A 25,323-nucleotide genomic window follows, 5' to 3' on the forward strand; every position below is an offset into this window, starting at 1 on the left:
TTTTTAAAAATGTTATGAATCAGAATTGTATAAAATTTATCTAGCATCATTTGTACATATTCTTAAAATAATTTAATGTAACACATAAGCTATAGGCTACTTACACATTTTGGATGATAGATAACTTATTTCAACTTTGCTATCACTAATTTTTGACCAGTGGAATTATTCCTCGAAGGCTGGAACAAATATTAATAGAACCAAGAATTTTTAATACCTCTCACAACCAGAAAATTCATGACTATTGCGAATTTGGATCTTTTTGTATACAGCTTCCATCCTCTGGTTCTTCTTTTATTTGTGCTATATTTGTGCTATATGATATTCCTTCTTGTATTGGAAGACTGCAGTCATGCCTCCTCTTAGCTTTCTATTCCTTTAGACAAACATACTCAGTTCCCTTAACTGTTCTTTGTAAAATTTAATCTCCACCTTATTACCATCGTATTGCTTTTCTCTGCACTCTTTCTAGTTTTTGTATTCTAGCAACCAGAACTGGACGTGGTATGCCAGGTGCGCTCAAACCACTGCAACTATCAATTCCTATGACCTTGTCATTAAAGATAATCCTCATTTAACAATAATTGGGACCAGCAACTATGTTGCTAAGTGATGTGATAAAGTGTGATATGACAGCAGTTGTGGCAGTTCTGGTTTCCATGGTTAAGTGATTTCGGTGTGACCATAACTCTGATGTCACGTGATCATTTCCAACATCTGCCATTGACTTTGCTTGCCAGAAGACAGTGGAGATTCACATGACCACAGCACTCTGTGAATGTTGTAATTATGGCAATAATAGCAACAGCCCAAATTGCAATCACGTGCCCCTGGAGATGCTGTCATGGCTGCAGCTCTAACAACCAATTGTAAATCTCATTCAGCACCATCATAACTTTGAAGGTCACTAAATATTGATTGTTAAGCAAAGCCTATCCATATATCTCCATTGATGCAGCCCCAAACTGCATAACCCATAATGGCACATCTGAAATGTTTGGATTGTTTTTTGTGTTTCCAGAATTGGAACAGTGGTTCAGAGAGAGTTCTTCTGTTATAGTCTGTACAGGTTAAGACAACATTGTTTTTTCCTTAATACCCAAATGGAGAAAATTAGCCCAGTTATTTAATTGTTAATAAGCTTTTAAAGGAGATATTGGATGCCATAAGCTTTCCTTTGCCTTCTAATATCCCCAAAATGCAAAAAATGTCCAAAACTCTCAGTGCCACCCAACCCAGAATATTTAAGAGCCATACGTTGAGTCACCAGTCACCCACTTAAAGAAAGCATTCTGCTGGTAAGTATGAAAAATTTTGAGGCTATTGGTAAAAATTTGAATAGCCCATCCTCTGGAGAATTCCTGAGCCAGCATGACTCAGCTTGGAACCTCTCCCTTCTCCTCAGCATGGCTGGCTCAGGAATTCTGGGAGTTGAAGTCCACGAGTCATAAAAGAGCCAAGGTTGCCTACCCCTGTTCTGGAGCGTTCTTTTCCCTAAGCTGGTGAGAGCTAACTATGACACTGAGGGAGTTGTTAACAAGCTTTTTAAATAACATTTTAAATATATAACTTATTTGTCCCTTTTTTGTAAATTAGAAGAATGCCGTTATTGAAAATAACTTTTCTTTTACTGAACAAATTTGTTATATTCTGTGGTACTTTTTCCTACTGTTCTTCACTGATATTATATTAATTGCTGACTACCGTGTTCTTCCAGTTTGGCTTCAGACCCTGGAGAAGAAACTAGATACCGTATTTTCCGGCGTATAAGACAACTTTTTAACCCATGAAAATCATCTCAAAAGTTGGGGAGGTCTTATACGCCCAGTCATCTTATACGCTGGAAAATAGTACATAAATCAATCGAGCGCCCCTGTTCTTGCAAAGCAACTTCAAGCCTCCTTAGTCCAGTCCCCCCTCCAACGTGACTCTCCCTTCCCACCCCCAAGAGCCTCTCAGCCCCTTCCCCTCCCCCTTGCAAATGCCAGACCCCAGGAGCTCTTGCGTCTATTCCAAAGGGTGGGTGGAAGGAAAAGCCCCTTTCGGCTCCGGCTTGGCTGCAAGTCAGCGAGCCCGGGAAGGCACGCCCTCCCCTCTCACTGTGGAGGAAGCAGGGCAGGCTGGCGTCTGGCGGGAGCCGGCAGGGCAGTCCTGCGCACGCGCGCGCTCTCCGGCTTGTAAGGAGTCCTCGGGGAGCCATGGCAGGCGCCTCATGCTCTTCCCTCTTGAGGCAGCATCGGCGGAGCCGTCCGGCGTCGGGCGGGAGCCGGCAGGGCAGTCCTGCACATGCGCGCACTCCCCGGCTGATAAGGAGTGCTCCCCGAGGACTCCTTAGGAGCCGGGAAGCGCGCGCGTACGCAGGACTGCCGTGCCGGCTCCCGCCAGACGCCAGCTTGTCCTGCTTCCTCCACAGTGAGAGGGGAGGGCGTGCCTTCCCGGGCTCGCTGATTTTCCCGGCGTATAAGACGAAAAATCTTGAAAATCATCTCAAAAGTTGTGGGGTTATCTTATACGCCCAGTCGTCTTATACACCGGAAAATACGGTACTAGAACATGTATTTTTCTGGCCAAATTGATGTTTAACGTAATTTGTAAACCATGATATTTTCTTAAGTGAATTCATATAGGCACGCCGGAAATGTTTCAACAGTTTCGACTCTTATGCCTGGTCCAGTAATTCTCGTACTGTGGCACAATGGAATTGTTAATGGACAGCAACAAATAAAATACAGATAGTCCTCGACTTATAACAGTTCATTTAGTGATTGAAGTTACAAGTGACTTATGGTGATTATTCACACTTACAATCTTTGCAGCCTCCACATGGTCACCTGAACAGAATTCAGATTCGTGGCAAGTGAGGTTTGCGGTGTCCTGGGGCCATGCCATTATCTTTGCAACCTTCTGACAAGCAAAGTCAATGAGGAAGCCTGATTCACTTAACAACCATGTTACTAACTTAGCAGCTGCAGTGACTCACTTAACAAATGACAAGTGACTCACTTAAAAAAGTCATAAAATGGGGCAGAACTCAATAATTGGGCTCAGTTGTGGTCATATGTCGAAGACTACCTATAAATGCTTCTCTGAAACTAAAATATTACAGGCAGAGCTATTGATCAAATCTGTCTTCCTCCAGTTAATTGCTCTGGCCTCTTGCTGTCATTTAGACTCATTGGGAATAACAATTTTGCATCTTCATTTCTAATGCAGAAAAGTAGCAGAATTAGTTGTTCTTTATTTAAACATGCTGTACATTTGAGCATTTCTTTTTTAGTCCGGTAGAATGGTAAAATTGTGACCACATAGAAAATATAAGGGAGAGTGTGTGTGTGTTTGAGTATTGGATAGAACCGAGTAACTTACTTTAGGGAACATTTACCGGTAAATAAAATTTTAACGTAATTTCTTTCCAGGAAAAATGTGCTTTAGATTTTAATAATGGCAGTTGATAATGTTTTTTTTTAATGTGAAAAGCTTTCTGTTCCTAGGAAGCTGGGAAATGAATAGGAAAACAGGTGGGTGAATTGACAAGTTATTTCACGGCAATCATGAACAAATGGGACTACTTTGCTTGAAGGAAATGGGAGCAGCTTGAAGCCAAACAAAACAAGTACCAAGTCAGGTGATAGTGTAGGAATCAGCCTCTCTCTCTCTCTTCACTTTTGTTTTGCAAGGAAGACTTTTCAGATTACCAGGTTATTCCATAGTGACTTGTTCTGCAACTTTTAAGAATTGTATGGACCAATTTAGAGTATAATGTCAACATCTCAAAACAATCTAGCTCAAATGTCAAGTATTGTGACCTGTGTGACTGCTAAGAATCAACCGTGCTTTGACATAAGCAAAAATTGGCACTCGTGTAAATAAGGATTGTAAGTATATAACATGTAATATGAGTTTTGGAACAATAATTTATTAAAGCCATTATTGATTTAGGTAGGTCTCAGAGTTAAAAGTATAATGGTTTTTTTAAAAAACAAGCTCTTTTTTAAAAAAAAAATTTTTGAATGAATTATATGACAAGTTATAATTTAACAAAGAAACTCGGTGTCTTATTTTTGATTCAGCATCTTAAAATGGATTCTTTGGTAGGTTATTTATACCTATTTGGTATAGTTATTCTAGATAACTAACTGATCAAACATATTGAAAAGCAAATAATTGAGCAAGTACATTCTCCTTCATTACATAGCTCTGAAAATTTTTAAAACTAGTTAAATGAGGCAGTATGGTTTCTCTGTGTTTAGAATATTGGGTATAATGCAGAGTGCTTTACTTCAGAAAGGATACACACCAGGAAAATTCACAGAATAGGGCATTTCCCCCCCCCCACTTCATACATGAGTAGCAAAAGGAAAGATATAGTACAATAAAAAGGCCAACATATATAGCAATGACAAATGGAAATAAAATATAACATGACAATCAGATTATTAACATTAAGTCTGTAAAACTTAAGTCTGTTACTTAAATTCATAAAAATATAAAATGTAATTATTGTTTCGCAGTAATGCAGTGAAATAGCAGACTAAATGTGGCCTATGTTGTCTGGTCATTCTAAAATCCTGGGGATTGCTCTTACAAGCAATTAAACAGGGTTTGTTTTTGTTTTGTGTTTGGATTCTGCAGGCCATAAAGCACTATTTAGAGCAGGGGTGTCAAACTCGCAATGTCATGTGACGTGTCGCAACCTATCGCGCCTTTTTTGCCATTGCTGGCAGTGGGGTGGGCACAGTTTCACTATGATACATCTAGCCCACGGGCCGGCAGTTTGACATCCCTGATTTAGAGACATTAAATGAGATCAATTTTATCAGAGAACACATATTGAAGATAAAGTGAGTTTGGTTGCCCTGTGCTATTTATTAATGGGGTTGTTTACACGCATAAATATCCTTTTAGAAGGGGCAATGTTAAAAAAAATAATAGTGGTTGCGTCAATATTACTTATTCTACCCAGGCATAAATATCGTTATAGAAAGGGCCAGGGCTTTTTTTCTCATAGAACACTCAGAACGGAGTTCCGGCACCTTTTTTGGATGGAACCTTGTAGGATAGGCAAGGCGGGTTGTATGACGTGTAAGTTCCGGCACCTTTTTCTTATACAAAAAAAGCACTGGAAAGGGCAATGTTAAAAAAATATTAGTGGTGGTGGTCAATATTACTTATTCTACCCAGACTTTCCTGATTTTTATATTACCCTTAGAGAATGACAGTTGGTAAACATCACATTGTGCTAGCATCATAACTCATCGATACCTGCATATTTCAATTTGACTTAAGATCCATTTAAAACTAAGGGTTGGGCAATCTGGAAATTGAAGTCCACAAGTCTTAAAGTTGAACCTCTGACTTAAATAAATCACTACTGGGAGAATAGATTGGGTTTCCTGGCTTTCTAAATCTGTTGTTCTCAGCCTTAGATCTACTTACCCCGGGCAAAGCTTAAAGCTAACTAAGCCTTATTTGAGTAGACACAGTTACTGAACTTTTACATGATAAACCCTTTTCATTTATCAAAAATGTTGTTATTAAGAGAAACCAATATGATAGTAAAAATTGATTTTAACCAATAATTTAGTAGATTAAGTCATAGCACAGTTTTGATTTTAATTACTTTAGCTTCTTGTGGGAGATAGCATTGGGATATATTGCAGCACCTGAAAAATATTTATCAGGAGCTTTTAGATTGTAAGGGCTCCACCATCAGTAAGATATTTTGTATGATTCCATTTATATTGCAATGTAAGAATTGTACTTAGATCTCTGTGTTAAATACTTTAATCTGTGCCAGAATAGGTCATGCTCCCTGGAATCTATAAAAATATTTTTAGCCAAAATTAATATTTGACTAACTGTACAATATAATTTGTGTATTCTGGCTTCCTGCAGCATGAAAAACTATGCCTAAATTTTAAATAATTGGAGTTGTAAGTCATGTTCATTCAGTATTCATCTGTGAACTATAGGGCATTTTGCAAAAACCATTATCTTGATCTTAGTATAATCAATTTCTAGGGCTTCCATTTTGCAGAACAAAGGAGCAACTCAGCCCAAGCAAAATCAATGCTGATAAATCTACTTCTTGCATAGAGAAGTATTGATGCATGATTGTGGGCTAGTTTTGGGTTATTATGTGCCAGGGGCCAGGGAAAGATTAAACAATAAAGGGCTAAACAATACTTGCCAGACTACTTTTTCCACTGAAATTTCTAATTGCTCTGCATAGTGAATATGACTTTTACTCTAGAGTTATTGTGACATTTTTACAATAATAGGTCTCTATCAATGGAAGATATTCAATGTTTGCTATATTTGATTCCAATAGATTGAATCAAAGGTAGATTTAAAAATCTATGTAGGCAGCGTATAACACTGATCCATGTTTATATTTTTCAGCCAAAAATTGTAATCTCAAGACTTGGTTTGTATGTGAATCGCTTATCCTAAAACAAGCCTGCTGGTTTGCAAATATATATCCAATATAGTATTTTGTTCATCTTAAAAGAACGGCAAACATTTTGCAAATAACATTCAGTAGATAGGTTGGTAATTTAAAGGGCATATTCTTTTGATCTGTTTTTATATTATTTATCCATGAATCTGAATTCATAAAGATAATTTCTATACTGTGGTAATAAAATATTTGTCTATGTTCTTAATACGTGTCAGTATTCTTAATTTTTAAATCTGTTAACTAAAGGATGCAACTTCTTCACATAGTAGCTAAGTCCATTTAGGGATGAAACTTGCATCACTCCTTAACTACATTTAAGGCAACTCATTTGTGGGTATAGCGTGCATGAAAGTGAGCCATTCACTCTCCTATAGGGATATGGTAAACTGCCCCAAAAGATTTATCAGAAGATGTGTACTAATTTGCTATAAAATAATTGAGTATTAAGATACTAAGTTGTCAGCCTTTCTTTCTTTGCTTTTTGTACTGTAGTAAATCTTTAGTGGTGATTAGATTTGGGCTAATCACAGAGTTAGATCATATCAAGGCCCTTTTTGCCAATGAGTAATCTGAGCTGAACAAGGTTTGGAGTTAGTTGCCTATCCTATTCCTGAATTTATGGGATATTACATTGCTTACAGGGACGCGGTGGCTCAGTGGGTTAGGACGCTGATCTTGTTGATCAGAAGGTCGGCAGTTTGGCAGGGTAGAATCCCAAGTGCCGCGTAGCAGAGTGAGCACCTGTTACTCGTCCCAGCTTCTGCCAACCTAGCAGTTCGAAAGCACATAAAAGAATGCAAGTAGAAAAATAGGGATCACTATGGTGGGAAGGTAACAGCGTTCCGTGCGCCTTTGGCATCTAGTCATGCCGGCCACATGACCACGGAGACGTCCTCGGACAAGCCCTGGCTCTTCGGCTTTGTAACGGAGATGAGCACTGGCCCCTAGAGTTGGAAACGACTAGCACGCATGTGCGGGGGAACCTTTACCTTTTACCTTTTTACATTGCTTAACATTGTCTGTAACAGCAACTATTGTTTAATGTAGTTTCACTAGAACACAGGTCTGCAACCCGCGGCTCTGGAGCCACATGCGGCTCTTTCAGCCATCTCCTGCGGCTCCCAGTCTTCTGCCATGTGCAGTCCAAAAAAAAAAAAAGTGGGACTAAAAAAGTTCAACCAATCAATTCAAATATGCAGGGTAGGTGCATATCTCGCCTTGGCTCCACTCTTCAGTCAAACCCTGTTCTGCACATGCGCGCATGTACGTGCATGCGCGCACATTTTTTTGCGGCTCTCAGTTTTTCCTTTTGTGAGGGAACCAGTTCTGAGTGGCTCTTTCACTGTTTCAGGTTGCTGACCCCTGCACTAGAACAAATCTATCTGAACCTCATCCTATGATGAGAAGCAATTAAAATGATTTCGAGTTGGGAACAATTGTTTCAAGCAGAAAGGATACAACATTGGATATGCTTCATAGGAAAGAAAATGTAAATGATGGGCTGAGATATGATAGAGATTTATATAGTTACATGTTACGTAGAGAAAAGGGCAAGGGTAAATGCCTTTCTTCAGTCAGCATTAGATTCCAAGTCACCCAATGAAGCTGAATTGGGAGATATTCAGGACAGCAAGAATTGTTTCATCTTAGCATACATTCAAATTGTGAAAATATTGTTTTAATACATACTAATGGCAAGGAATTTAGAATTAGGTGAAATAAATTCATGGAGGGCGTAGTAGATTATCAGAACAGAACAGAATAACAGAGTTGGAAGGGACCTTGGAGGTCTTCTAGTCCAACATCAATGGTTGCTAATGGCAATATGACACTTGTATGCTCAGAGGAATCATGCCTTCATTGCTGGAGAAATTGTGCTCATATTTTCTCTCTCAAATTTCCCATTGGCATCTGGCTGTTCTGTGGGAACAGAATGTTGGATTGGACAGCTTGAGCCAACATGACTCTTATGATAATATTGTGGACTCTTATGGAGAACAAGGATTCCCCCCCCCTCAAATTAGACTGAGAATATCAGGTTTACAGTCTATTTTTATTATGTTATGTTAAACAGAAATTTTAAGCTTAGCTTTGGAAAGATTCAAAGTGAATGATTTCTATACAGCTATCCTATCTCACATCTTATACTCTCTTATTTCCTTTTAAATGATTGCTATTCTAGCTTGAATTCACCACTGTAGTTTAATATGGCTTGTTCAGTATAGCTTTGGTGATCTTTATCATTCTCATCATATGCTTTTGACTGTTTATCACATAACAGTAAAAATATGTTGAGAATGATTTCTTTAAACTATCTGGTGCTTGATAAGGGTCTTTGTAGATACAAGAGGAAACAGTTTTAAAATGATTTGCCACTCTGTGCCTTACTGGTTTGGTAGTATCTTTTAAAATGGAAAGTTTTGGTGACAGTTTTATACCAAAGGACTGCATGGTGCTTTGGATCTGATTTTTTTAAAAATGTTGGAGCACACAGGAGCATAATATAGCAAATTTATATTAGGTCTTTAAAGCAGTTGCATGACGATAGAAAATATATGGTTGCCTTAAGAACAGTTCTTAACTTTTTATGTTCATGTACTCTGAGTCAAATCATATCTTTATTATGGTCATATGGAATGCGGGTGTACAGTCAATTAAAAAGGATAAAAGGCACATCAAAGCCTAATGTATTTTTTTAAAAAACCAAAAGATATAAAACAAAATAAATATTGAAAGCAAAAGTCTAGAAAGAATTCTGAAAGGTAATGTAGGACATTAGATGGATGTGGAGAAGTATAAAGATTACAGTGTGGCAGACTATGTCAAATTACTGAGCACCCTAGTATGACAAACTAGATGCTAATTAAGACTAGTTCATGGCACAGGTCATCATTTGATGGATTTTAAGTGCCCCTCCGCAGAACCTGGTGACATATTATATATTGCAGCATGGCTGATATCTGAAAGCAGTAGGGAGATGTGGAATTTCCCTTTGTATCCTTGGTATTTATGCAGTAATGATGACATGAGGCTAGTACTCGGGTTTCTGTAATGCAGGCACTGGAGATGCATATGCAACCCTGTTGTTTCTAGTGTCCACAGGCACAGGAGCATTGTCTCTCCAGGTAAGGAATCTTCGCAGTGGCGTAGCGTGGGGGGTGCAGGGGGGGCCGGCCGCACCGGGCGCAACATCTGGGGGGGGCGCGCTCGCACTGAGCTGCTCAGGGAGCCCCAAGGGCTGCACAGAGTCGGCTTGGCTCCGCTCTCGAGCTGCTCTTTCTTGCAAAGCGAAACGAGTCCGGCAGGTGAGATGGGCGGCCACATAAACTGAATAAAATAAATAGAAGCGCCCAACTCTCCGCCCAGGCTCAGGCCAACCGCAAGCGCCCCGCAGGCGCCCCGGCAGGCTTGGCCGAGCGAAGACGGACCCGCCGGCCGGCTGGCCTAGCTTCATGCGCATGCGTGGCTTTATTTAGCGGGGCTCACGTGCGAGCTTGAATGCAGCGGCTCTTGCAGGTCGGAGCCCCGCCCAGCCGCCCTCGAGAGTGACCCGGAAGCATCCCGCATGCGCGCGTCTCTTCTTGGAAAGTCTACGCCGCTGCGGGGCGCGTCTTTTCGGCGGTGCCATGACGTCACCGGGTTAGGGGGCGCAAATTGCCCCGGGTGCTGACAACCCACGCTACGCCACTGTCTTCCTGTATTGGTCTTCAAGGGCAGATGTGGTGAGTAAAGGCTCTCCAGGGGTTAGATACTTGGACACTAATTCAGGATGCCATAGAACAGGGCTTTTCTTTTTCTTTTTTTAAAACAAGTTTTATTAATTTTCTAATTTTACATCCAAATATTTATGAAGCAATGTGGTGATTGGATAATCAAAAGTCCAATAACAAAAAAATTTTTTTGTACACAGGTCAAGGTAGATCAACAAAAATTCCCTCTCCAATTCCCTTAGTCACAATATCAAAATCAAATTAATACATTTCTGGTTGTAGCAGAATCAATTTGAACAATTATCTATACATTTTCATGTATACTTATTCATGTCCTGTTTGTTAAGTTTTATCTAATTTCAATACAGTGCTCCAAATTAGCCTGCAGTATCTAAAAACCTTAATTTTCGGGTAACCCACATTTCCCCTATTTCATTAAATAGTAATTTATCATATCTGAAATACATACATTGTTCACTTAAGTGTATTCTTATTATATTTCAAAAACATATTCTATTTGTCATCTTTGCAATTCATCAATAATTAACAAAGTATGTTTTATTATGTCATTCCAAGTTCTATAAATAATTCAAAGTTATGCTCTGGTAGCTAATTTTCATTCCCTTAAAAATCTAGATCCTAAATATAAAATCAGTTTACCGGTATATCTTTTAACAGTTCCCCTTGGCCCATTAAAAGAAAATTTTAAGCTTTATTATTACAAATCCCAACATTTACAAAAAAACCACCCATTTTTTAAATCTAACTCTAGCTTTCTTCTTGTGCCAGGCAGGCTTCCATATCATTGCCTTTAACTTCTCAAATGTGTCTCCCTTTCTTCCTACACACGTTGTTTGAATCCAGGGAGAACATCCAGTTACCAATTTTTCAAAGAGAGTGACCCCTTTATAGTCATTACATTTTCGTTCTAATATATCAAATCTCCGTATTTGGCGTAGTACAGTTGTCGTTAATTCAATCTGGTCTTCTCGTTTCAGTTCCATCTGGTTTAGGTAAGAGGTCATGTCTGGTGCTGTAGTTATTGTTTGGTTGGTTAAAGTCTTAATGTACTGTATTTGAATGCCTTTGGCATCCTCCATCTTAGTATTGCTTTCTTCAGCTTCTGTTGTTTGTTGAATTGTAGGTTTTATAGTTGAAATCGAAGTTTGGACATCAAGGCTGTCAGTAGATTGTACTTGTTGTTCTTTAGAGTCCCCTATTTTCTTGTTGATTTCCTCATCCTCTGTTAGTTTTTGGGTTGTCAGTTCGTCAATTGAAGTCTCATTAGGTGGGTTTATGCTGTCACATTTGTCTTTAAGTCTGGCTTTCATTTCTGCAGTCATTGCCAAAATTGTTTTAAGTATGAGTTTATAGTCAAGTGGTGGAATATATTCTTCCATTTCTTTAGTATTTTACAGATAGGCCTTTAGTGGAGGCTATTTTAATAAAAATAATGTGTCCACCTCCACTATTCCTAAAGGATGTTTTCATTGCCAGGTGTTCCCAATTCTTATCTTTAAAGATAATGTCAAGGACAAATCTGTTACAGTGAGATTTCAGAGTAAAAAAAAGGTTTACTTGCTATACCAGGTTTCGCCACAAGATGTCCTCAATAGCGTAAAATCCTTTTCCAGACTACTATGAGGCTTTTATCCAATTCATTTTTAGCAGTAAATAGGGTAGTAGGTCCCCACAGAAATAAGCAATAAAAATTTTTTAGTGGGCCAAAAATTCCAGAAGTACAAATAAGTTTGCTTAGTTATTTAGCTTAGTCATTTGATTTCTTTTGAGGCTTTAAGGTTTTAATTCCCCAAGTAGGCAGTCGCTGATCTTTCAAAAAGGGGGGAGAAGATTTTCAGGAAAGTCCCACAGGGAAGTAATTAGGGAAGTAAGAAAGGTAAGGTCTCATCCAAATCCTCCAGATTGCTTCATTGTGCTTGATAGTGATTTTGGCTTTCGGCAGGGAGTAGCTTAGTGATCAGCCATGTTGATGGCCAATCTCTTCTTCTTCAGGCCAGAGGAGCTGCTCCGGATCAAACGGAGGGCTGCCGCCCTTCCGCGATCTCAGGGAGAGCCTCCTCACAGTGGTCACCCCTCCAGGGTGACTTTTGACCCTTTTCAGGGTTCTCCAAGGAAGAAAGACCAGACGGCAGGGAGAGGTTTCTTTCTGCACGTCCGCTGGTGCCGCGCGCGCAAACCAGAAGCCTAGCAAGGTGTCTTGATGACCAAAAAAGGAAAAAAGTGATGAAGTACAGGTAGTCCTCAACTTACCACAGTTTGCTTAGTGACTGTTTGAAGTTACAATGGCACTGAAAAAAGTGCCCCCCAAGCCACAGCCGAGCAAGACACCTGCCTGCCTGCCCAGCGGCGCTCTTCCTCCTGTTTGAGGTTTTCATTGTTGTGAGCATTTCTGTTGAGGATTGGGAGCGGGGGTGGGGTGGGGAGGGTGTTTGGTTTTTATTCCCCCCCATCTGCTGGGTGGTTGCAGCAAGTGTTGGTCACTTGACATGACCCTGGGACACACTGACCGTCATAAATATGAATCCGTTGCCAAGCATCTGAATGTAAATCACAAGACCCTGGAGATGCTGCAACATTCCAGCTGATCGGCGCTTCTTCTGGGCTCAGAAGCACCAGGATCAGTGCCAAGCTCCAGCTGGAGCCTGGCGCTGATCCTAGCACTTCCGCTGAGCCCTGACATCCCTGCAACCCCAGCCGTCTCTCGCTCAGGCTTGTGCGGTGCTGCCACCGGTTCAGCTCATTCCCCTCCCCCGCTACCACTTTTCTAGGATGGTCGTGTACCACCTGCCAGATGCCAATGTACTACATACAGGTGGTACCCATACTACTGGTTGAAAAGCCCTGCCATAGAAGAGGCAGAATACTTGTCGGATTCATGGGCAATAAAAGATAGGGTAGATCCAATTGGTGCTTTGTATCTGTAACATGTTGTTTAATGAGTGTTTTGGTTAGATCATATGCCATACTGAGCTGAAGACTTGTAGAGAAGCTTAAGGGTGAGATTTTAGTTGCCACTCCCTGTTTCCATGTAGTCTGAAAGTCGTCACATTTAGTTAATGGAGAGCAGCCAAGTTGCGGGGATGAGCTGGGGAAGGATTATCTGAGCCAATAATTGAGTATGGTCGCCCAGACTTTCATGAGGTCTGTCTCTAGTTGCAGATTGGCATTAGAGACACATTTTGGGACTTGAAAGTTTGATCTTAGAAATTTGGATTGTATGATTTCTTATCTTAGAAGGGGCTCATCTGGGTACCATAAAGAAGTTGTGCTTTGGTTCAGCTTCAACTAATTTGAGCACTGCAGATAAATAGTGGCCATCTCTTATCTTAGAGAATTTAAGGATGGCAGATTCCCCTCCCCTCAAATTAGATTGAAAATTTTAAGTTCACAGTCTACTTTCATTATGTTATGAATTTGATTTTAAAGAGGTGCTTTGGAGTGAGCACATGGGAGCATGAATGTAGCAAATTTTTGTAAGTCTTTAAAGCAATTGAATAATGACAGAAAAATATGTGTTTGCTTTAAAGACAATTCCTATATTTACATATTCTTGTACTCTGATGTACTTTTTTGGAATCAAATCCAATGATCATTTATTCATTCTGTTGTTTTGTTTGTTCTTTGACAGTATATGATATGATGGCTTTCTTGCACTTGAAAATCAAATGCCCTTCATGCTTCATAGATATGACAAGTTTGAGGAGTGAAATGAGAATAGTGTTAGTGTACCATTTATTCAGAAAACCTTAAACTATTTAGTTTCTTTTCATAATCCTAATTTTAGAGGGATGTTTGATGTTTATGATAACAAAGCGATAAAGCTCATATTTCTTGATTTTAAGAAAGTGGTTGCAAACCTTTAAGTAGGCATAAGAAAAGGATATGTACGTTTTGCACAACACTGATATATACAAATGAAAAATGATGCAGAAGACTTTTTTTTTAAACTCATAAACTTTCCAAACTTCCTGTTCCTTTTTCTTTTTTAGCAGTGAGTCATTCTGTCTGAAGTTATTGTACTCATGCTGTGACTTGCTGAGGCAACTTTTTCAGCCTTTCATATTTTGATTCTCTTAAGTGGAGTCCAAGAGCAAATTTCATTCTGTTATAATGCAGGAACTGCATGTAAACTGTCATGTAGCTTAGGCTGGTTTGGAATATTGAAAAGAAAAACTTGTTTTTAATTATGCTAAATCTTCAGATGCAAGAAATCCATTGTATTACTTCAGACTTCACACAGAATGCAAAAAAGCACAGAAACTAGAGGCAACATTCTGGTGCCAGGGGTTTGGGATGGAAAGATGCACATTTGCAGTTACATTTGTGCACTATATAACTCTACTGAGACATCTTAAAGATGTTATTGTGATGATTCATTGAAAACCAATCTGACTCAGATGGTAAGCTTTTACGAAAGAAGAAAATATACTAAACAAAATTAGGACTGCTCTACAGCTACAATTTGTGGGTTGCAAAAATGAGATTTGGAACATGCAGATGTAGAATTTGTTTTGAATTAATGTTGACAAATATACATGTTAACCATTCATAAAATTCAAGGTAGATGCAGATAGAGTCTAAATGCATTTTTCCATCTGTTTGGCTTCCTCTGGCCTTCTGGATTCCATATATTTAACTTTTCACACTAAAAATGTTTATGTATAGATGGAGTTCTGTCTGTCTGCCCGTTTTTTTTTCTTTCAGACTGCAAATACTAGCCTTCAGATTAGGACCACAGCTGAGCCCCAAATTTCTGTTACTGAGCACAACAGTTGTTAAGTGAGTTGCACCCATTTTATGAGTTGTTAACCAAATCACCGCAATTGTTAAGTTAATCATCTGGTTGTTGAGTAAATCTGGCTTCCTGCCTTGACTTGCCTGTTGGAAGCCAGTTGGCAAGGTTATAAATGGTGATTACATCACTCTGGGACACTGCAACTATCACAAAAACATGCTGGTTGTCAAGTGTCCAAATTTTGATCACGTGACCAGGTGATGCTTCAACGGTCATAAGTATGAAAGCCGGTCATAAATCCCTTTTTTCAGTGACAGAATTTCAAACTTTCACTAAACGAATGGTGGTAAGTCAAGGACTAGCTGTAAAGTACCTTGGTAAACCTGGGGCATTTTTATATCTATTTTCCTAAATGAGAAGGTATTGGTCTGAGTGTGTGTGTGTGTGTGTGTGTGTGTGTGTGTATCAACTTAAGAGAAAGTAATGGTAACTGATAGTGTATACTATTTACTGAATTTTCTGAATTTTCTATTTACTGAATGTGACTGTTGACTTGCACAGAATGGGACAATTGGCCATGGCCACATGGCTGCTTTCACTGCACCCCACCCCACCCCCACCCCGGTCACAGCCAACCCACCACAGGCATTCATCCTCGGTTGGTTCTCTGCTGGCGCTCTTCTATCACTGGTCCCCCATCACTCCTCCCCCATTCCCTCATCCCAGGCGATTTGCCGAGGGATACTTGTTCCTGGCCAATTTGCAACATGGGACAATTAGCCACATATCAGCGGCAGCCAATCCGTGCACCAAGAGCAGGGGGAGGGATTCCTTTGCCTTGTGGGAAACCTCTCAGCCAGCCAGCCATTGGAACTTAGTTTTTTCAGATAGTATGCATATATCCCCAAGGGGAAAAAAGAATAAAGCTGAGCTTCCTATGTCTCAGATTCAGAGAGCCAGCCAAGGATAAATGCCTGTGGGGGGCCGGCTACGATGCGGGGCTCGGGGTGAAGTGGCCGTGGCCATTGACTATGGCCAATTGTCCTAGACTCTGACTTGCATCATAATGTTTACATAAAACTTTATCTTGTGATTGTAGCTTGGATTTAATTAAAAATTTAAGACAAAGGGAATTTGTTGATTTAATATCCCTTCGTGGATTTGCTGAAATGAAAATGATACTATTAAAGCTTGTAATGTGGTATCTTTATCTGATACTATTGTTGTCCTGTGCTGTAACACTTACTCAACTGCTAAAGGGAAAATTCAGTTCCTTCTTCCCAGCAAAATCCCTAATATGTTGTTGTTGTTAGTTGCGAAGTCGTGTCCGACCCATCGCGACCCTATGGACAATGTTCCTCCAGGCCTTCCTGTCCTCTACCATCTTCTGGAGTCCATCTAGGCTCACGCCTACTGCTTCAGTGACTCCATCCAGCCACCTCATTCTCATCCAGCAAAATCCCTAATATAGTAGGGATTAAATCCAAGGTTGTCATTCTATCAAGAGATTCCTTTTACTTGCTAAGACAAATGGATCTAATGGGACCTGTTCATTACAAGAAGTAGGCCGAACAATTTTGGGGGGCATTTCCTCCTTTCCTTATATTTTCTACTACTATTTCGTGTCCTAGCTAAGATATTCTGAAGCAAGTGTTAGTTAGCATAGATAGCTGAAGGAGAGGGAAAATTGATTAAACCCAAAACCCTTTCATTTGTTAAGGCTTCCAGCCTTGATATTAATTTTATATAGTAATGAATATTAATCTTTTTTGTAGAATGGGTCAGGTGGATGAAATTGAGTATTGATTATTTCTTCAGAGGCTGCATCGTTGAATACCGTAGCAGGTGTTGACCCTGCTAGTTTTTATGAAATTATGTTAATTAGGGACAATAGGCTTCTTGGTAGTTATAATGAACATAGGGGATGCCCTATGAACAAATTCATTTTGAGGGGCAGCTTGAGGGGGGTGGGCGCTAAAGTTTCTGATACATTGCAGTGCAAAGTTCAGTCAGCTAAAATTAATAGAAATTGTATTTGTTTGTGTAACAGTTAGTAGATAATCTTGTGGGAAATTATTTTGGTATCAGGGTAAAATTATGCAATTTGAGAAACTCACATTAAGTACAGTACCTTGAAGAAGGATCATAACGATTCTTTTCATTATTTTCCACAAGCACCAGGTGTTTTCATTAGAGTAGCGACTAGATCATTTAATGAAAAAATTTAATTCCCATATACTGCTAATAAAATTTGTTGCCAAAATTTTCAATCGTGACAATGGTATTTCCCTAAAGGTAGAGTACTGAAAGAAGATAATAATCTCACGTGAAATGTTTAAAACTTGATTGAGATGAGGTATCACTTCTTTACAGTTATAAAAAGTCTGGTGTGCCTACCAGCAACATCATAAAATATTTGGCAATCACTTTATTTAGGGAATAAAAAGGGCAAGATCTAAGATACCTTGCCCTTTCTTTTAATTTTTATTAGTGGGCTTGATAATGTGGAACCAGATACATGGTAGCTGCCAGTGTAATTGCATTACTGTTTAGCTTGCAGAGAAAAAGTGCAATTTTAAATGCACTTGAGAATTTCTTTTTAAAGTAAATTGTATATTGGCTATTATACCTTTTTCCTTCACATTTACATATTGTATCACTATTATAGGAATTACTCTGATGATAAATCATTCTGGTATCTGGTATTTCAAGAGTGAAATAACAATGGCAGCAGTATGCAATTATATATTGTTTCTGAATTTTTGTACTGTTTAGGAGTACATAGGCTGTGTTATAATTAATTGCACAAGCACCTTCTCCCCTGTGCAATTCGTTGGGCACCCATAGTCTATTTGGAATGTTCCCCTAGCCATCCATAGGATATTCATGGACTGTGAGGGATTGTAAAAAAGATTTCTATATGATGAAGTGTCAGTGGAGATTGGAAACACTTTTACAATATATTCCTACAAGTCATTTATTTTAAAGAATATAGAAGTCATTTGCACCATTAGCAGATGTGTGACTGGACCCAACTTTTCCCTAGATTACAGTATTACTATTTTTAGCAGTAGAAAGTGCTTAAGATATTTCCTATCTCATGCAATGGTTCTAACTAACTACCATACACTTCCCTTGCTCTCATGTTCCACATGGTGTTTTCTCTGAAATGTTTTCCTGACTACCACTTTTTTTAAAAAAAACTTTTTTATTAAATGAGGCAAAAGTGAGATTGCAAAATAAGGGGAAGGAAATTTTTCCCCAATGCCTGAAAAAAACAGAAATCTTACTTTGAGGATTTTTCCACCTGCAGATTTTTCTTCCTTTGGTCTGTACAGAAAGAAGCACTTTCTCTCCCTCCCCCATTTTTTAAAAAAATGGAATAGAAGAAAAGGAGATAACTTTAGGAATTCTCTCTACATCCTAGCCTCTGTCATCCCAATATTTTGTAGAAATATTGTACCTCTTTTGGGTGGTTTTTCAGTAAGACTGAAAGCTATTCTCGAATCATCACCCGTGTGTTAGACCTGCTCATCTTACAGATTTGTTGCAAACTGGATTTTGGGAAACGCTAAAAATTTGAGCCGTAGATGTGTGACACGCACGAAGAATGTAAACCGTTTAAAAAAAGAATATTTCTAGAATTCTTGAGTGAGATTGTAGACAAAACAGCTGACCAGAAAAGAGCAATTTGTTTTTAGCCTCAGCCAAGTGAAAGTAAGAGCAAACAGAGGAAGGAAAAAGAGTTACATAAGAATGAGATTCAGAGTATCTCCGTTTTACAGGTAATCCTTGACTTACAATTAATGGCAGTTCTAATTAATAATGGCCTTTGAAAAGGTTCTTTACTGCCTCTAAAACACTTCCAATTGTTGCAAAATGTCACAATCACAAAATGTGATCATGAGGTGGGTGCTTTGCAACCTCTTCACAATTATGACCGATTGCCAAGTGCCCTGCAATCAAGTGATTGCCGTTTGCAGTCTTCTTTGCTGGCTTCCCCATAAAATCAGTGGGGAAGCCAGCAGGGAATATTACAAGCTGCTACTGTTGCCTGCAAAAGGACTCCCTTTTATCTCGGGGCTGGCTAAACGGAAGGCCCGTGGAACGATTTCATCCTTGTGCCTGCCAGGATTGCCATAATCCAAGCAGACACTGAGATGAATTCCTTCAGCGTGCAGCTGTTTCAAAAAGGGACGAGAGGAAGCCAAAATCTAAGCAGGGTGTTCAGCCCCTGAGCAGAGAGGGAATGTGGTAATGCAGAGGTCCCCAACCTACGGGCCACGGCCCACTACCGGGCCTTGGCCACCGGGCCGTGTGAGTAGTTGGGCAGTGCATGCGGGTGTGTCTGTGTACTCACCTTGCTTTGTGCCACCTTTTCCACGACTGTTGTGCGGGCAGTGACACCAGTGCTAGTATCATGTGGGTGGCGGTGTTGCCACAAACCTTGTGTGGACGGCGGCAGCACCACAAGTGGCAGGCAGACCACAGCGCAAGCCTCATGCTGGTGGTGGCATCATTGCGGGCCATGGGGCAAGTCTCACAAGGGCAGCGGTGCGATTCTCACGCCTGTGGTAGCATCACAGCAAGCCTGGCGGCAGTACCACAAACCTCACACAGGCACTGGCTTTGCTGAGAGCCTCGTGCACATGCTTGCAGCTCCAGTTGCGTGGTGTGCATGCTTGTGGTCTATTTGTGCACGCATACACACATGTGACCACATTCATGTTTGTGCGTGCACGCGTAAGGCGCCTGCCCCTCCCTCTCCCACTGGGCTGCCAACTCAGAAAGGTTGGAGATCCCTGTGATAAGGAAGGAGGGTCAGAGTGCTCCATTCTTATTCTGTTAAAGCAAAAAATGATTCTTCACTCTTAACAGAAGAAAATAGGAGATATTTGTTGTGCATGGATGTTGCCTTCATTGATTTGTAAGAACAGAAAGCTTAGAAGTCCCTGGAACGTAGACTTGAAATTTCAGATAGTTATCCCTACTTGTCACGCTGTGGGCAGAATTAGCAATGTTTAATAACAATTGGATAGTGCAATCATATTGTATGTTTTAAATAAAGATAGGGCAAAGAAATACCACTGGTCTTGTGAACAGTAGAACTTATATTTTAAGTAATTTAATTTTTATCAAGGCTCTTCTTCTAATTGGAAGGATTTATTCTAGATTGACAGATATTTGCCCCTTTTACATAAAACTTTTTTCATGTTGTGATGTTCCTGTGTGGCTATATGTGCATATAAATAATCATCATCACAATTTGTAGGACTTAATTTGCTTTTCTTATTCAGTGCTATGTGTTTTGACTCTGCTATGCACAAAGGCGGTTTTTAACTTGCACAAGAATTGCATTAGTAAAGGAGAGCGTATTGACTTATACCAGGGGTAGGCAACCTTGACTCTATTATGACTCGTGGACTTCAACTCCCAGAATTCCTGAGCCAGCCATGCTGAGGGGAAAGGGAGATGTTTCCAAGCTGAGCCATGCTGGCTCAGGAATTCTGGGAGTTGAAGTCCACGAGTCATAATAGAGCCAAGGTTGCCTACCCCTACAGTGTGATAAACTTTCCCCTGAAGAAACTGAGACATTTTACTATTTTTAAATAATTACTGGAAATGTATATTCATTCTTTCAGCTAGGTGCATTGTTGTATTTTAATCTTACTTCAGGGAGAAAAGGGTTACATGACTGGTTCTTGATTAGATGTTGGATGTGTTCATGATGCTTCCTCCATTACTTTAAGTAGTGCTTGAAACCGATTAAACTTTTTATAGCCATGAATTTTTGTGTGCGTTTTTAATAATCGTGGCTTTTATCAGCCATTATAGCTTTTGAAGGCAAAGGACACCTAAGTCAATTTGCATGTTTGAGTAGTTTTACTTCATTCTGCATTACCAGCTTGATAAGATAATTGAAATTAACTTTTTTTTGGCAGGAATCCTAGACATAACAATGAGAGAAGATAAAGGTCCAAGAGTGGTTGATTACTTTGTAGTGGCAGGTCTCACTGATACGTCAGCACTTCTAGATCAAGAGGGAAATCGCTCTGAAACCAAGTCTTTTGGTCCAAAGGCGCCAATCACTGAACTTGCTGTGATCATCAAGTCAGCAGGTGAAACTGTTCCGGAGGGATATACTTGTGTAGAAGCAACTCCCACAGGACTTCAGGCCAATTTGAACTATGGAAGCCTTAAAAGTCCAGAGCTTTTTCTTTGCTACAAGAGAAGCAGGGACAAACCACCTCTTACCGATATTGGGTGAGTTGACGTTTAAATATTTGTGGGCATCAATATTGTGATGAAGGGAGAAAGGGTCTGTTAAAGTTTGTTAGAAGTCGTTTCTTAGTTTGTAAGAAACTAAGCTAATTAGCTAATTAGCTTGTATTGCATGTATCTTTGTGAATTATGTGCTCTATAGTTTATTCTGAGTCCTTATTTTGAAGCAAATTGGATGGTTGATATTATAAATAACTTTTGACATGTCTGGTATTCATTTGGTCATTCATCTCTCTATAATAAACAAAGTTAATAAAAGTATTCTGAGGTGAGCATACCAGTGACTTTAGTTTTGAATTTTAGGTAGCCTACAATCTATAATAATTGGGCAAAAAGAAAGCAATTAGTAAGAGATGATAGTTGATTTCCAACCCCCCACCTCCAAACTTTTAATATGCTGTGAAAAGTAATTGGTATATAGCATGTTTCCCCAAAAGTAAGACCTGTCCAGAAAATAAGCCCTAGCTTGATTTTTGGGGGTGGGCCTAACAAAAGCCCTTCCCCCCCAAATAAGCCTTAGTTTTGGGGTGAGGCGCAAGCCTAAAAATCAAGGTAGGGCGAGGGTGAGGGATGGAGGTTACAGTTGCAGCCAGGCCTCCCATGGATCGACACTTGCCTCACCTCGCTGGCCCACCTCTTCTGCGGCCGCAGGAGCAACTTCATTCTGCAGCTGAGAATGGAGCACCGCCCTGCATTTCACAGAGGCCTTTCCGGAAGGCCTCTGCAGCCGAGAACCGAGCTATGGATTCAATCTGGAAAGGCCTCTGACCGTGAAATGCAGGCTGGAGCTCCATTTTCAACTGCAGAATGAAGCTGCTCCTTCAGCCACAGAAGAAGTGGGCCGACTGGGCGGGGCTGTTGGTACCACCACTGCGAGGTGAGTGGAAAAGACACCCCCCTAAAAATAAGAACTGTGCCTCTTTTGGAGCAAAAAAAAACCAACCTTGAGTCTTATTTTGGGGGAAACACAATATCAACCTGTATAAAGTATTTTAACTGGGGGGAAAATACATGCACAGAAGATGTGGACAAGGATATGCCCTATATACACATGATAATAAATATGTCATAACATAACAGTAATATATTAGGCTTAATATAGGTGGACTATGGTGACATAGTGATTTATTTATAGTTGTGGATGGTTTCTGCCATCAGTATAGAATTACTTAGGATTTTGAGCCACGGTGTTTTTGAACTTAAATGGTAAAACAATATACGGTAACAATTGCAACATTGCAACAAAAAGTTGCAGTTGTGAAACCTCTGGTTCTAGTCTAGCTAATAATATCAGATATGATTTAGTATTGATTGATGGCTTCATCTATGCTTGTCATTGCAAATCAATTTTAAAAAATGTGAAATTACAAGGTACTTGTTTAACTGAATCGTATACAGGCATATAAGCATTCATGGACATTAGTATATGTACACCAGTGGCCATGTTATGTGCCCAATTTTTGTCACTGCCACCACATGATAAATAGAACAATACTGTTGCTAAATATGTGCTATTTTGTGATAAATATTACTTAAAACATTTTGAGACTTTTTTTGTATTAACTGTAATGTTTGGGATCATGATCTATTCTGCATTTTAATTGTTCACTTTAAAAGAAATAATTTAGAAGCCCTTTAACAGACCTCATGTTGTATTAATTGGTTTACACTTAATGGGCTACTACTCTTTTATGTTGATAAGTGTAGTATTGCAAAGTAGATGAAGAAGACGTTGCACATACTGAAGCATTAGAAGAGAGCAAAGAGATGGGAAAATTGATAAAACTTTGGACTAGCCTTCCCCAACTTTGTAGCCTCTAGATCAGGGGTCAGCAACCTGAAACAGCAAAAGAGCCACTCGGAACCGGTTCCGTCACATACACAAAAAAGTGGGAGCCGCAAAATGTGTGCGCGCCTGCGTGCACGCATGTGCATGTGCAGAACAAAGCAAAACGTGCACCAGCCCTGCCCCTGTCCACCTGTAGCCTTTTGTGAAGCTTTGGGATCAGCTCCTGCCCTGGATCGCTTGCACTGCAGCAATCCTTGGCAGCCCTGACGCCCGCGCGCATCCTGAGCTGTTGCCGCCCGGTGCCGCTAGCTTACCAGGGGGGACTCGCAGGCCGAGACAACCGCAGAGGGCCGCGCGAAGACGAGGAAGGCCCCCCATCAGAGGCAATGGGCCCTTCCCCGGCCGAAGGAAGCCTCGCGAGCATCTCCCGCAGCGTGGCTCCCCCGAGCCGGGAGACACCTGCACAGCAGCGGCAGCGGGTCTCCCTGGCGACGGGCGCTGGGTCACGGCGCCGCCTTCAGCCTGGGTGCCGCCGGAGCCACCCGAGCACCCTGCCCCTCCCCCCGGGGCCTCCAAATCGCCGCCGCCCCATTTGGAGAGCTGCTGCCTCTGTCAAACATGGACAAAGGCAGAAGCTCTGCAAAAGGGACGGTGGAGGTTTGGAGAGCTGCGTGCGCAGCTCCCCAAACCGCCGCCGCCCATTTGGAGATCTGCCACCTCCGTCAAACATGGAGGAAGGCGGAAGCTCTGCAAACGGGACGGTGGATGTTTGGAGAGCTGTGCGCGCTGCTCCCCAAACCGCCGCTGCCCATTTGGAGATCTGCCTCCGTCAAACATGGACGATGGCGGAAGCTCTGCAAACGGGACGGTGGAGGTTTGGAGAGCTGCGCACGCAGCTCTCCAAACCACCACCATCCCGTTTGCAGAGCTGCTGCCTTCGTTCACGTTTCTTTCGGCCCTGAAAGGCACCAGCTCTCCAAACCTCCGCCGCCCCATTCTCTCAATGGGACTTTTTTACTCCCACTTTTTTTTTCCAGAACGGCGGAGGAGGACTGGGAGCTGCAGGAGACGGCTTAAAGAGCCGTATGCGGTTCCGGAGCTGCGGGTTGCCGACCCGTGCTCTAGATGATTTGAGATTATGACTCCCAGATTCTAAACCAACATTGTCTGAGAATTTGGGAATTGCAGTCCCAAACCTTGTATCGAATTATTATTAGATTTATAATCTTTCCTTTCAGGAGCTCTCTTTTTCTCATAATAGCAGCTGTTTGAAATAAGCTGGGCTATGCAGGACGGGTGTTTCTCGATTTAGAACCACGATTGGAACTGGAATCTTGGTTGTTGAGCAAAGCTGTCTTTAAGAGAGATGTGACTGTTTCACTCAACAACCGCAATTTTAACACTTGGTACCTCAGACAGACTTGAATTCCTTTGGCACAGAGTTCTTTCAGCCAATCCCAGAGATGAGAAGGAGTTACCTCAGCATGCAGCAGCAGCAGATGTTTGCAACCTTCCCTGCTAGCTTGCCCAGTGACATTCTGGGGAAGCTGGCAGAGAAGATTGAAAATGGTGATGACATGATCATGGAGAGTTTGGCAACTGGTCATAAGTGTGAACAGGTTGCCAACCACCTAGATGGCAATCATTTTGTGAGGATCATTGGCTGGTCACTTTCCAAGGTCATCTTTAATTGAAGCCATCATTAAGTGAATTGTGGTAAGTGAAACATTACCTATTATGACTTTCCTAAAGTCTCACAGTAAACTTTCTTAAGTTTTGAACCTGGCTCACCCCTTGATTTAATCCAACTCCTTTGCTTTAAGTAAAAGGATCGTGTGCCTTTCTTCTTCAATTTAAAAATCTTTTAACTAGAAAGTTTTATCTGCTGGTCTAATACGCACTTGGAATTATTCCAGTGTACCTCGTCTTGGAGCCAGCTGTTTTGTATGAGAGAAGAATAACTGAACAGTTTATTGAATAATAGCTTGATATTATTTCTGTGAAATGTTCCTATGTGTGCTATTTCTTCTTATCTGCAGAGTTTTATACGATGGGAAGGAGGTTTTAAAGCAAGATTGTGAGGTGATCCAGGCTACTCCCTATGGCCGCTGTGCAAATGTCAATAACAGTTCAGCCACTTCCCAGCGAATCTTTATCACCTTTCGGAGGGCTCTTCCAGTGCGACCTCAAAACTCCTTGGCTGTTACCGACATATGTGTTATTGTAACTAGTAAAGGAGAAACCCCTCCTCATACTTTCTGCAAAGTTGATAAGAATTTAAATTGTGGCATGGTGAGAAAATTCAGAAAGTTGCTATTCAAAAAGC

The 25,323-nt window shown here is 40.7% G+C and overlaps 1 protein-coding gene across 2 annotated transcripts in view; it reads left to right on the forward strand.

Moving 5' to 3' along the window:
• Window positions 1–25,323, forward strand: part of DENND4C (DENN domain containing 4C) — an 82,824-nt gene that overhangs the window by 6,879 nt on the left and 50,622 nt on the right. For both annotated transcript variants that reach the window (XM_081319839.1, XM_081319840.1), the window contains exons 2-3: window positions 20,869–21,190; window positions 25,037–25,289. In XM_081319839.1, the coding sequence (XP_081175965.1) occupies window positions 20,886–21,190; window positions 25,037–25,289 (558 nt within the window). In that variant the 5' untranslated portion in view covers window positions 20,869–20,885. The remainder of the gene's footprint in view (window positions 1–20,868; window positions 21,191–25,036; window positions 25,290–25,323) is intronic.

This window comes from Vipera berus, assembly GCF_964194415.1.
Source record: "Vipera berus genome assembly, chromosome: 2".
Lineage (NCBI taxonomy): Eukaryota > Metazoa > Chordata > Lepidosauria > Squamata > Viperidae > Vipera > Vipera berus.